Raw genomic sequence first — 14,330 nt, forward strand, 5'->3', positions numbered from 1 at the left:
TCGCAAGAGACAGGCCTAAGTAAATTATTGAACACAGCTCTCGGCCGCTGCTCCCCCTATAAAGCCTGTACGTCTTTGGTATGATGAACTGGGCTATCATGAAGCGGCCAGACTGGTGAACAAGCCAGGCAACAGCAGCAGGCTCGCCTCAAGTAAACACTGAGCAATTCCTTCAGGCCGTCCCCTGAGGGCGGCTACTTACGTTCCACTCGAAGCTCGGTTGTCATCTTCTTCGGCAAGCCAACGCCGTTACGAGCCTCGCAACGATAGAATCCCGCATCGGTGTCCGCAAACACGGAGCGAAAAATGAGACTACCATTGGCATGTACCGACACTCGTCTTGAGATGAGAATCTCGTTGAACATCGAGCCGTCCGCTGAAATTGCACGTAGACAAAATAAATAGCTATATTTTTTAGGAAAACGAACGAATGAGTTAGCTAGCTTTCTAATGCTTGTAGACACCGATCTATTATCAAGTGACTTAGGTATGTCTAATTTGCATAGTCTATCTAAATATATAGATTACATGTGTGGTTGGTATCGTATTATGATAAAGTTGTGGAACATTTTGATTTCAGACTCCACTAACAAGCAGAAACGCTAATTACTCAACCACCCTTATCGAGATTTTTTTCACGCTATTTAAAACATGTTGTTATAACATATGTATATATAGGCAATATATGGATAATAAACATGCTGACAAAACATACTTAGCTATTTTCTTCAGCAAGATTTCAACAAAATTGGGAAAAAGCTCATAGTCTAAATGTTTCTTCGATATTTATTTTTGTCCACATAGACTTATAATCGCATCTATTTAGGATGCGGGTAGTTGTCAATTCAACAATACACGATTATCTAATAGTATCAGCTAATGAATCGTCATTTGTCCAGCCAACACTTCCATGTGCCTTTGGCCGTCCTGCTAAGTTTGGTTGAAGCTAGAAATGATGAGAGGTAGCAGGGGTTTACGATGCATATGCTAGTAGGAAAGAAGCACAGGATAACAATAAGCCCTAGTCCTTAAGCGATGGTTATGCGTTTTATATATTCACTATTATCATTAGTACAACTATACAATCACATTTTCGAATTGGGAGCCTATTTTTGGCCAGTGAAAACTTACGTCCTACTCAGCCTTATACCAATGTTTACTCCGGTGTATACACACTATAAACACATTTATGTCGTGCCAAAGATGACCCAGCCTGCCTCAGTCTACCTTAAGGTCAGCAGCTCTTATGGTGCGCCCGCAGATTAACATCTCATAAATGCCTCAGCTTCCATAGAATCATGGCGTATGGGGATTTAGGAGCTTCAACAATGTGTGTCTGTGTGTGTGTGCGTAGGTGTCTATGGTCAACCAATATTCGCCCGCAGTAGACACAGGCGCAGGCAGCATGGTAGAGCCGCATGCCTCCATTCACGTGACCTATACGAAATTACGATGACGAAGCTTGTCGAGTCACGCCATTGTACCATTGGTAAATCTTGGTTCCAGCTGCTGCTGTTATTTGCCTAGCAGACAAGTCGAAGGAGTAATATGGCGCACACATACAATTATTCAGGTATGGTCGCTTATCGTTCAGGATTCGTTTCCTTTGTTATCTTTGCGGTACGAAAGACGGCTCCAGCAGCCGACACGGGGCGATTCCCACGCATCCTGGACAAATCTATTTGCCATTTTGTCGTCTCGCTTCGGTACAACCGCATTCTATACAATGTGCTTCTACTAACAGGCTGGAAATGCGTGCGCTCTGATGGACCGCGTGGCTTACTGGTTGAGATTACGTGTTTGCAGCTTATTGGTCATAATCACATGAGTTTTTGATCTGCAGTTATAAATAGGGAAAGGAGCGTGTTTTGGACACTCTTACGTAAAATTGATAATCAAGTTATAATGATGAACTTGACCACGATTGTTGCGTCTGTCTGAATTGATTGCTCAGCGTAGTGTTCATATACAAAAGAATTGGTGACAATGAAAAGCAGCTGAAGTACCTGAAGATATAGGAATAATATCCACGCGTAGATTAGTCATTTTTACACAAATATGCTTTTTTTCACGAATGCAATAGACAGTTTAAGGTCACTTCAGTATTTATAGTTTGCGATGAATTAACTTTGCATAGGGCATAAAATCAAGAAACCAAAATTGCCCCAACAGAAAATACTCTTTGGTATCGAACAAAACGACAGCAGTTAAAAGGAAGCATCTTCGAGTGAGTCAACTACATTCAGGCCGAGTACGCAGACTCATTTTATCCGTTCGGGCTATATAATTTTTACTTTCTCAGTTTTCCTTATTCCTTGTAAGATCTTGTTCTGTTCGTTCTGTTTTGGAACTAGGAGGTTGGTCGTTACTGGACCCCATCTTTTTCAACGTTTGTCGAGCATTTGTCGTGTCCAAAATGGCATCGGGATGGTCTTTTTTATGTGGTCGCTGCTCGAGCAGGGATAAACGTCGTGTTTATTCTTGTTTGTTCTAGCGTGCGTCGTAACGTCCGAAATCGTGGCTGCCAGCCGGCACCATGCCGCTTGGTTTGCATCTCCAGCTCGTGGTTTGTGAACTGACAAAGTGGTCGATGCAGAATTGCATTAGAGCCGAGGTCAGTTTCATACCTCCTTCTGCCGCGCCGACAAAAAGACCCTAAAATGGTTCTATAGTATTGCACACTCCCACGGATGCCAACAGCATCGGGTAAACAACGACAACTGTAATGGCATCAGGCCCTACTAGTGGACGGTAGGCATCAACTATCCGTATACGTCTGTGGCCTGCAGACAAACCTAAGCCGGTGCGGTATCCAAAACTCAGAAAACGGAAAACGCATGTGAATGGCACAGAACCAGATAGACCCCTGCAAGTATGGCTAAGAGCGCAGTAAAGACAAAAGAAACAGGGGCAGCTTTAACTCCATCACTTGTTGCAAAATCAGTTGCAAACAGAGCCGAAGTTCTACGCGCGGGCAACTTCTTCCAGCATAATACAGTTCGCTACGCGTACCCTTTGTCTCAAGAGTAAAAGCAGCGTAGCCTGGCTATAGTAACGCTGTTGGTCGAACAGGTTTATTGTAGCTCTGCGATTGCACTATTCTCCCCCCTACAACGGCCTTGCCTTTTCCCCGTGCTAAGCTTTCGTTCGCTTAGAGTTCCCCAACCCCAAATGTGAGTTTCATCCGACTGAAGAATGACCTCGTGCATCGGTATCGATAACCATAAGGTTCAAAATAATGAGTACGAAAAAAACGACACACTGCGAGAGCTTATTCTTGTTACCAACGCGGTTGCACACTCAACGAATTAGTTGTCAGTCAGTTGTTTATATATATATATATATATATAAACAGACTAAATGCAGATTATTGCGTTGTAACATGTCTTGTTTGTTTGGCCTTCAGAAGCGAGATGGAACTCGTCTTGCCAAAACGTTAGTTATTTTGTTGACAAGAATAAGGCAGAAGATCAAATAAACAAAGAACAATTGTCCATTGTTATCGCTGGGCCTGCGTACCTTCGTATATACCTATTGTGATCATTAAAACAATGTGTATGAGGAATGAATAGAAAGAAGATGGCTTCAACGTACAATTGTATGAGCGATATTTCGATTAGGTAGGACAAACAGGACGTAACTGAGCTAAATTGCTCAGGTCATTGAGCGAAAAGAGCGTCGAAAGCACCAAGTCCAAAAGAAATACAAATGGCAGTAACAGCACAGACTCATTGTCGATGAAACACTGTAAATACAGGTGTGAAAATTGCGCGTTTCCTCTCTGTGTGGATGCACTCGATGCGTTGAATGTGGTCTTGGCGGACCTGTTCATTCGCCATCTTTCAAGCCTTTCCCATTTTCGCCATGAAGAGCTAAATCGATAACTAAAGCTTTGTTTCTGCTCGAAGCATCTTAAATAGTCCTCAGCGGCTGTTAGCCCCTTAGTGGCAATTGTTTGCGTTTGCTGCTTGAACCCGTTCCGCGCTAGCTATGCTTTTTCTCACATAACTACACCTCAGCAGTATCGTTACACTGCAAACCGGTGCGTATATTTATTATACTACTGGACTGTTATCCCTTGCTCAAACTCATAGACCATCTGTATACCTATTTATTGGACCCATTGTGTTTAGCTACGAGATCCAAGTAATGCTTTGATTGTAGTTCTTTCGCTAATATCGTTGAAACGTCTGCTAGAATACTCCTCGTTGATTCCATAAATAAAGTGCAGGTAGTATTAACCGGCAGACCAACCCAAATTCAGAAAGCAACTATGGAATAAACTACACTATATATATGGGTGTGTGTGTATGTGTATAGTTTACGACTTTTCGAAACAAGAAATCATTTAAGGGCCTGGATAACCTAAGATTTTGAAACAGAAGCACCGCAATGCCCGACAAGATTATGCGACGGAAGTCTCATATCAGCTATGCTTCATCGAATCTGATACGCGTGCTACCTTGCTTGTTTGCTCGCGAAAACCTTTTACTTGCTCTGTGTAGTGAACGAGTTCGTGACTTGGACACCGATGATGCGGAAAAAGGAAAGAAAAAAGAAGAAAGCGGAGGGCAACATAGGTGAGCTACGTTCTATTTCTGCTTGTGAATAGCAAGGCTGGAAAGGAACAGTTTTGGACCGGTTGAGCGCGCAACGCAAATCTCATCGTACGAGAGTACAGCGCCTTATATGGCCTACGGAGCCTGGATCAGGACGAAACGATGTTCGGCAAGACAGGCGAACGTCGAGACTCCGGCCGAACTGCCGGGCTTGTAAAGCCGCCCCAACAGGTGACGTGCAGCACGTGTTGTTAGTGCGTACGGAGCCCGAATCTGTCCAACTTGGCCAGCCAACCTTTATTCCAATGGCGGCTGGCGAAGAGGAAGTGGACACTTACATGGATTAAGGCAATAGCGCTAGGAGCATGAGCAGATGATGATCACGTTGATGGACGGTTAACCGGAGCAGGACACGGCTCGGAGCGAGTTTAGTGAGATTCAGTGAGTGAACTAGCACCTGACTGCAGCCTTAGCTTCAGCGTCCAGTATAGATGAATTGAAGATAATTACGATGTATTCATCACGGATTGTATCAAAGGAGGAAAACGACAGAGGGGCAAATTTAGACAGAGAATACAGACGACTACAAAGCGAAAAAGAGCGGAGTGGAGTACAACCATAAAGGTTGAGAGCAAACCGCGATAGCTTGCACGGTATGTTTCTACCGCTTACCGAACGAAAAAAAAAGACTGGCAGATCTTCAACCCTTTTTGCTTCTATTGCATTGTGCTATCCCAGACGTGCGGACGGTTCCTATAACATCTATCGGATGAGATAAGCCGAAAATGGCACTGCTTCTAAAGAGAAGCGTGAGCTGAGGTACATTACGTAGACTTTGATATTACAGTGAGTACATTACAGCGCTGCGTTTAGATTTCCTGATACGTGATCAATGAGCACTCACTTGTCGCTGACCGCTGAGCGATACGACATAATGAGGACTTAACTCATTGGCTGTGGTCTAAGATGTACAGAGACTACAGAAGAGCAGCTACCGCTGACCACGAACGCGATACAGTTCCTGAACAACTGTGAGCAGCGGAAAAGGACGAAGGGATAGTTGTCCGAAAGTAACTAACGCCTCTTCTGTCCTAATGACAGGAGTTCAACAGGCAGCGAAGCGATAAACCACCACCGGCCCTTCACGGGATTAGCAGGGGATTAAGTTAAATATAAAAAACCAACTATTTCGTTCTCTCGAAAGGACCAAAAGACGAACGGGTAAATCGCCAGCTTCACCAGGAAGTACCGCAGTAGATACTTGCTGTTACAAGCTGCTCGGAAAGTCTCTCCCTGCGCGTAGGAAGAACGCAGAGGACATCAGCTCTATTGTTCAGGAAACCTGAGATAACAAAAAGAGTAACGGGAAAGAATGACCAGTTAGGCTGACTCCACGCCTTTCTCTGTAGCTCTTGCTTTGCTCCTTGTGTCCCGCCAGAGCAGATTGTCCAATAGCGATCGTTGTCAAACAACGCGAAGGCTGGACTTCCCTTGGCTGATCGTCCAATCCAGCGAAAACCGTCAATTTCCGAACCACCGCTCATCTGAAAAGCAGCGCTTTCTTTACCTGCTTTGTTCCATAATGGAGAGGATGTTGGCTGAGCTCTCGGATTTTGAGTGGAAAAGTAAAGCGGCTAAGAAAGTGGCTGGCTCACATAAATTGGGATTCTACGATGTGCACATAGTTTCTAGTATGCTTTTTTCTTGAAAAATATATTATTTTTTGTCATGAGGTGGCGCTGTGAACGAACAGCGCTATTGGAAAGTGAGGATAACACTGTATACAACATGACCTACCTGAAATCTTTGATGCCTAGCGTTGTGACAAGGAAGAAAGAGGAAGGGTCAACTGATCAAACGGTACGCTAAGATCACCATGATCCATCACCATTGGCATTGAGTATGACGTCTTAAATAGAGCAAAACAGAGACAGCCGCTTGTTATCGTGTCAAATCAAATACACTAATATGTGCTGAAACATTCCGCAGTTACCCGCAAGCTGGGCTGAAGTAAATGCAGCGCCTCTTGATGTCTGACTGAGGAACAAGAAACGCACTGGAAGAGGCGACTCAAAGGGCAGCATACGAAACCGAAGACAATTGAGAAACTGAGGACCAAAGAGGACCACTCGAAACGAGGTAAACGGAAACGGAGCCAACGAAAATCTCCCCGGAGGAAAGGGTAGGCAATTTATTGGGTCAGCCGAATTACGTGACGGCTGATTCCAGTAGTTTCGATATATCGATATAAACAGATGAGGAGATCAGCCTAGGCCTGCTTGCGCTTGCCGAGAGACGCTGCCATGGCTCGCAGGCAAGCCCAGTATAGGAGATCATGGGAACTAGATCTTTTCCTTCTTCAAGAGACTGGAGAAACAAGCGGCCGTCAAAAGGCGGTGAGGGCAGAGGTCACCGAATTAGAGCACCAGCGTCGACTTCAGCTAAAATAGCAGTTGAGCTCAAAATCCAACGTCAAGTCACGCAATTCAAAGATTGCAGGTATGGTAGCAATCGGGGACAGACCATTGCAACTCCAAACAAATGGAATGAGCTACATCCACAGATACATAGATAATGGATAAAAATGCATGATTGCGCAATAGAGAGATTTACACACGTGTATGCAGCGAGAGTTTAACAACACTGAAGTAGTGAATAGTTATTTGAAGCAAAAGTAGAAAAACTAGGACAATACGCTTCTATTGTTTATGTTTATCATGGCATTTAGAATAATTCAGTACGAACATTTGTATTAATCGTAACTTTTCTCACATTCACTAGTTATTACTAAGCCGATATGATCATACAAAAATATCTCATTAAAGTTTCAAAGGCAGCATCATTCGCCATCATTATTATATAGATTCGAACTTCGGCAACGCCCTGGTTATAGGCGGTTTAAGATCTCTTTCTTCCTTTCTATTTCTCTCTCCGTTGCCCATTTTTACGTCCCTATGCATTTAGGCTTTGCCGCGGTTCATACTTCAGTAGAACCCATGGCCTGATGTCGGTTTAGGATAAATAGCTGAGAGATAATTTTGGTGTGAGAATCAGCCGACCGTACCATCCTCTCAGAGCTTGGAACAAGGAACGTTTGAAACAGTTTGCTAATACGTGGGAATAGCTAGGGAGCGTCGAATGTGGTCATCAACAGGACCGCCGTCGTCGAGTAATTGCCGGCCCAGGTTGTATCGATGTCCAGGCTCGGCCGCAGTCTTACTCATTCCCTAGCACGTTTGAGGTAGTTGTCGCTGCTCACCCCTCCGACGCGAATGAAGCCATTTCACTTCGTGGTGTGTTAGGATCGCCCGGGTTTGGTGGGCCGCTGCTGTTTTCTACGATCTTTGATGAGGACCGGTTGACATGCTGCCGCTAGCGTGCACGCTGTTCCCAGCGCATTTGTACTTCCGCAAGCCAGCACCAACTCTGCAGATTTTAAATTGCACTGACATACCGCCCAAAACCGTAATCTCGAGCGAGGAGCAGAGTAACGAAGCATTAATCAATAACGGGGCTTTCAGCTGTGCAGACTTCGACAAGTGCACGCTAAGGGCGAACCGAGAAGGAAGAATGTGATACAAATCAGAAGAGGCAGAGAGATAAAAAAAGAGAGCTGGCTTTCGGTGACGTCTCAAGTGGTACTAGGACTTTTTATATATTCCAGTATTAGAATTTTCTATATATTCCAGAGATTTTTGTCAGACTAAATCATATTGGTTCTTATCTTAAACTACGTTAGTTTTTCCGTTCTTGCTTCTTTCCAACAGACGCAACGGTTTAGTGAATAATAATACTTGAGACTAGGTCAACTAACCCGGCCGAATTTACTTGGCCGTCCCAGTACTACCATTAATGAATAATAATACAAGTAGTAACAAAAGTCATCAAAATTACCTTATGTGTAATTACATTAATTAGCTTGGAGGCGAAAAATCGGGTTCGGACGGGAACACACTCGGTAGGTTTCTTGGTAGTATGAGATATTTACTTAATCTTAACGATTTATCCATACTTCGAGGCATATGTGTATATAATAGCCGGCTTATGTGATCATCACTTATGTCTTACCTGATTTACTCCATGATACGACTGGAGTCGGGTAGCCTTCGGCGGGACAATCCACCCGAAATGCTCGGCCTTGAATCGCGTATGTTATGTTAATCTGTACAAAGTTGAGCGTCCAACGTGGAGCCACTGAATCATTGATGAGGTCGAAATAAGACGTAACAGAACACACAATAGTATAGAACAGTGTTAGATACATGATATTTCAAGGTCAAATACGAGCGAGCCAAAGCTGCATTGATTCGACCATCGACTGGCGCTCACGAGTTATTGAGGATGTCGCGGCCTAATAAGCGTCATAAAAAATCTATTGCGTTCAATTCTACCGCTCTCTACATACGAGCGGATGTTGCTAATATTAAGACGGAATTAATGATCCCCCACAGTAGGGCGGAATTACGTGCACGCAACACCGTAAGCTGCTTCGCGGCGGCGCTAAATCCGCGCCATTTCATAAATCTCCACCGGTGTCAGTCAGCTAGGACAGCCTCAACTGACGTATAAGCTCAAAAAAAAGCAACAGGACTACCTGATGTCTTGTTCCTGCTTCCTTATCTTCTTAGTCTTACCACGATCATTGTCAAACAACATACGGTTATCACAAAAAAAAGAAAGCGCCTACAAATAGATGGTTTACTTTCTGCCTAATGTTACACAATTTCTGAGTTCAGCCGACCTGATCCGGGTTATTGCGCCGCTAGATATCGGAATCACCTAGAATAGGGGATACGCCTTCTGGTTAGCCGACTTACATGTGGGCCCATCGACTGCAATACTGTGTACAACTTACCTAAGAGTAGGCGTAAATGAGCATAGTATAGCTATTAGATGGCCGTGCTTACCAAGAACGTTGACTATGGTCGTTTGGTTGACCGATGACACTTGATTTGCCGCGAAGCAAGTATATTCCCCGCGGTCATCAAAACGAACCTTTTTGAATTTAATCATAGCTGAATCGTCCGAGTACTGAACACTACCTTCTGGTACCGTGTCAAGAATTTTACCGTGACGCATCCAGCTGATTCTAATTGGCGTATCGCCTTTCGACACCGAGCAAAGAAGACGTGCCCGGGAACTTTCTTCCACCTCGATTTTATTTGGGAAGAAATGGGTGTCGATTTGGGGTGGCACTGTGAACAGAAAGAAACAGCACAAGTATAAATAGGTTAAGCTTCACAAGCTGGATGCTTCATAAGCATCCAAAGAAGAACTATAAAAGATATCAAGTATATTTGGCGAATTAGATGAAAAAGCAACAAAGAGAGAGCGATGGCTTATTAAGTAAATTTGGAAACTAAGAGTCTTAACATATCTGGCGCTCGGACCGTTTCCTTTTCTCCTCATAAGGCACTTTTTCTTCCTATAGTAAACGAACCCGCTATGATAAAGTCCAAGTTCCCTTCAAAAATGTACCCACTCTAGTGCAGAACTTAATTTCAGAAACGGTCATTGTCTCACACAGCAGAATTTCACTAATGTAACAGCGCACTTTTAATTTAGCTGTTGCTCTCGTATGATGGCAAGCCAAAAGAGAAACGTAGAAGCGGGGAGGGAGGGGAGGTAACGTGAACGTCGCGTAATTCATGACAAGTACCAAATACATTCTCTTTATATAAGTCTTTTCGCCTATTGTGTCTACAGCCCCTTACTCAACTCGTCTTGACCAGCTCCTTCCCTGAAGGCGGCAGTAGTAGCTGCAGCTTCTGCAACAAAATTTCAACGCTCTGGGGTCGTCTGCTAAGATGCTGCGACCGCCAATTCCCTATGATTCCTCCACTTTCGTTTCAAAAACCCACACACAATTTTCGCTCTCGCCGTCCGCACAGCCACTAGCTAGAGCCTTAAGAATCTAACTCAAATTTACGCCCTCTGAGAATCTGGCCACTAGCTTGGTTTGCAGTTTCCACCATTGTTTAGTAGTAGTATTATGGTAGCCAAGTGGAGTGACGTTGTCTCCCTATGTCCTTCGCAGCGCTATTGCTTCAGTGCTGTTAGCTGCCAGACTACCAAAAGAAACGTCGTTCAAAATGGTCCACAAGATGCTTACTGAACGTTTGACTGTCTGCGTCTCTGACATTCTCGTTCACGCTGCTCATGCTGTGGCGTTCACATAAAGAATAGTGTTATAGCCAACCATTGCTTGATTCTGGTGCCGCTGTCATTACAGTCTCTACTTTTCTAGGGTCGCTTCTTCTGTCTACGATGCGTAAGCACAGTTGGTCCCATTGGCTGTTCTTCTTTATTCTGTCTATAATTTCGCAGCAGCGATAGAAAGCGGGTAGGAAAAAGCGACCTGGAGATTGTGAAGCACTCTAGGGGACAGACAATACGCCTTGGCGTATTCGGCCGTGGCTTAATAAGGGTCGTTTGTCTTTTACCTTCGACGAACTGCACCCGCTCGCCTGTTTCCCTGCACAGCGCTCCGGCTATCCGCCACTGTTGGCCACCTCGTCGGTCAAGTTGGGCCTAAGTGGATGGTATATCTTACCTACCATACACCTATTCGATGGTACCAAGTTGTTGAGATACTCTTCGTGAAACATTGCGCCAGACGTATTTGGCCGCTTAGCTTACCACCGATAACAACGGCAGTCGCGGTAAAAGCAACCAAAATCGCGAGCTGATAGTAAACAAACAAAGCAAAGAGACGAAAAATTGTTACTACTTGGTGGCAGCTACAATGGGCTGAATATTGCATCGCGCTAATGCGGCAAGTATAGAGGAAAATAGCAATTGGAGGGATAATGCATGGTCGAAATTAGGGAGAAAGGGATAGGGGTAGAGTCCCTTAAGGGGTCACAATGATGCAGCTACGTTCTGTACCAGTGGCAATAGGTAAAGCCTGAATTAGGGCAGAAACTCCTGCTACCAATGTCCACTTTTCTCAGCAAAGTTGCCAGATCAATTAGTCTTCGTGTCATGACTACAGGTTTCTGTGTAATTAACCAAAAACCTAGCAACTAGCGAAAGACGAGTTGTCGAAACTGGCGAAGCTGACGCGGGTGTAGGATCGTAGAATTAGTAATAAAGAAGCGACCAAAGAGCGACAAGAAGGACGAAGCGAAAGAGCAATCCTAAGTCTTGCTCTGGCCCAATAGAGATTAACGATATTCGTACCGCCGGTAGAGCCCTATATACTACATAGACGGTCGCTGAATTTTGTTTACAGCTAAACGGGTTCTGTTATAGTGAAGGAATGTTGTTTAAGTCGAGATATCTGTAATTTCCTTTTTTCTTTTTTTTCTTTTTTCGGTTCTCCCTCTGTCTATTGCTTTCTGGGAACGTAATATACAAATTGCTATTCCAGGCTGCACGGAAATAAACGAACCGGAAGAAAGTGCCAACGCGCAATGCGCGTCATTACGAGAACTTATACGAAATTTTAGCGCTAAACTAAATGCGGGGGTAAGTAGTGACTTCGGTGACGAAAAAGCGTTGTTTTTCTTTAGAAGAAAGAAATCCATTGCTTTTAGGTTAGACTTTTGCTGTTAGCTACAAAATCGTTTTAAGTCGATGTATATGAGCCTGTATTGAATGTATTAAGTTAATTGAATTTTTTTGGTGTAGGTAAGTTCGATAGACTAAATTGGATTGGCATTCTTCTCCCAAGCTTAATGAATTTAGGCCTTCATGCAAAGAAGACGCAGTCAGACTCGCACTTAAGTTTCAATAGGACAGAGGAGGAAATTTTTCTGTTAGACTAACTTACTAAGCAATAATGATAATAACTTAAGCCAACTGCTCCCGTGCATTTACACCCAGGTATCGTCCCCTTATCGGATGAACTACCATTACAGAGTAAACGCAAAGTAAAGAATCATACATCACGCTTTGAAGCAATATAATAGTACAAAGCTGGTCTGTACACCTGTACGATGCAGACGCTACTGAATGTTTTCGTACAGGGGATATCAATGTGGTGTTCCAGATGACTTATGCAACCAGAAGGTATCGAGCGAACAAAAGGAGTATTATTTCTACCCTAACGGTTTTTTAGAAGAGGCCGCTTCAAGCGTTTAGTTGAAGATTACAGTTGTAGATAGGTGGAGCAACCGGCAACAGGCGTGACGATTAGAACATGAAAAAAGAAGAGTCGCGTCGATTTGCGGCCTAAACGGCCACGAAAACGTGGCCCAGCGATCCAGTAAGTCCGCATGTATTCCCAGAAAAAGCCATTCCAACATCCCTCGTTGCAGTATTCCTACCCAAGAACTGCTCATAAACTCCCTTTACTTTCGACCCCTTTAGTTCAGAGCTTGGTGACTACAGCAACGAAAGATTGCCGCAAACTAACCTCCCAATTCTCATCTGTCCTCGCACCCCAAAAGCTCTGAAGTTTGACAACTGTTCTGCTATAAGGCTGTTCCTCCGCAACGGCAGAGAGGAGCGAACGGAAACGCCTCGGGACCAACAGCTTCCCTGTGGTTAAAACTATGTTTAACGACGCCGTCGCGGCAACTATTTTATGACGGCTGAATTATTTATACAACCCGGGTTCGTCAATCGGTCAAAGCTGCTTGACGTTACTCTGCCGTTTCAACGTGTACTGCTGGTCTCTCCAATTCGCACAGTTCCCTGTAGTCACTGTATGTTTCTGACGCCGTCGTACGTGGAACAGAGGAGTAAAGCGGAGGGAATTGTTGTGGGATTGGTAGAAAAAAAATAGGCCGATGACGAAGACCTCCAGTATCTTAAGTTCGATGTTCAGCTGCTCCACATATCGACCGCACCCTTTCACCAGGTTCATTTCTCGCCACTAAGAGTTGCGCTAGTAGAGCTGCCGCTGCTGCGGCGGGGTGACCCTAAGGCTACACGTCGACTTTGGTCTAACTGTGGAACGACAACGGCACCGACATTGGATTGCTTCGGATGCTGGTGGTTTCTGTCGTTGGCCGCCTTTTTCCCACGAGTCCTCAACTACTCCTGCCGTTCCGCGGCTTTTTTCCGCGTACGACGGTGTCACGGACGTACAACGATGTCTAGCCAAAACAATAAGATAAAGCTCCAAAAGCCTTCTCCGACTTAACTCCAGTCATTTCCTCAGCCTCGCCTCCTCTCGCCTCCGCAATAGACCCGTTCAGCGTAGCGCCGATTGTTTTTTTGAACTTTTTGAAATTTGCTCTACGGAAACGTGGGGAAGGTTTTAACTACCAACCCGCCAAACTCAGGTAGATAAAGAAATGAAGGTAGAAAGAAAGCGAGAGAGAAGCAAAATAAGCGACTGTAAATGAGTAGCGATTAGGAAATGTCTGCTTAAACAAAACTCTTTCTGTACCGTGCATATAGTGTTTGTTTCTCTTTTTTAGTGTTTCTCTAGCACTATGAACCCCTTTTCTTTTCGATCTCTCTTCTGTTGGGCCTCGCTTTGTGAACTTCTCAGTGTATCTTCTTGCTTGTACGCTGCGGTCCCCATCGCCATCGGAAACTTCTTTTTACAACAACTGGACAAGCTGAACGAGAAAAAGGACAACGTAAGGCCTAAGGTACAATTCTATAGAGAGTTTAAATCTGTAGGGTGATGAGCGCTGCTCCGGCTTTCGTGCTAGATCTTAAAACCTATACAACGATAGCCTCTCGTCTTTCTTACATTTGAGGCAACAAAGTAAAAAAAGGCGTATTTGCAGTAGGCAACTGTGGATAGGGTATAAAAAAATGAATTTTCAAGTGAAAAATATTTTCGAGAAAACTGCAACAGCTCTACCAGTA

At 44.3% G+C, this 14,330-nt stretch overlaps 1 protein-coding gene across 3 annotated transcripts in view; it reads right to left on the minus strand.

Moving 5' to 3' along the window:
• LOC111249218 (cell adhesion molecule Dscam1-like) overlaps positions 1-14,330 on the minus strand; it is a 191,194-nt gene that overhangs the window by 37,078 nt on the left and 139,786 nt on the right. For all 3 annotated transcript variants that reach the window (XM_022802779.2, XM_086986052.1, XM_086986053.1), the window contains 3 exons: positions 9,467-9,754; positions 8,628-8,753; positions 203-376 (listed from right to left, as the gene is read on the minus strand). In XM_022802779.2, the coding sequence (XP_022658514.1) occupies positions 203-376; positions 8,628-8,753; positions 9,467-9,754 (588 nt within the window). The remainder of the gene's footprint in view (positions 1-202; positions 377-8,627; positions 8,754-9,466; positions 9,755-14,330) is intronic.

This window comes from Varroa destructor, unplaced genomic scaffold, assembly GCF_002443255.2.
Source record: "Varroa destructor unplaced genomic scaffold, Vdes_3.0 BEIS01000004.1, whole genome shotgun sequence".
Lineage (NCBI taxonomy): Eukaryota > Metazoa > Arthropoda > Arachnida > Mesostigmata > Varroidae > Varroa > Varroa destructor.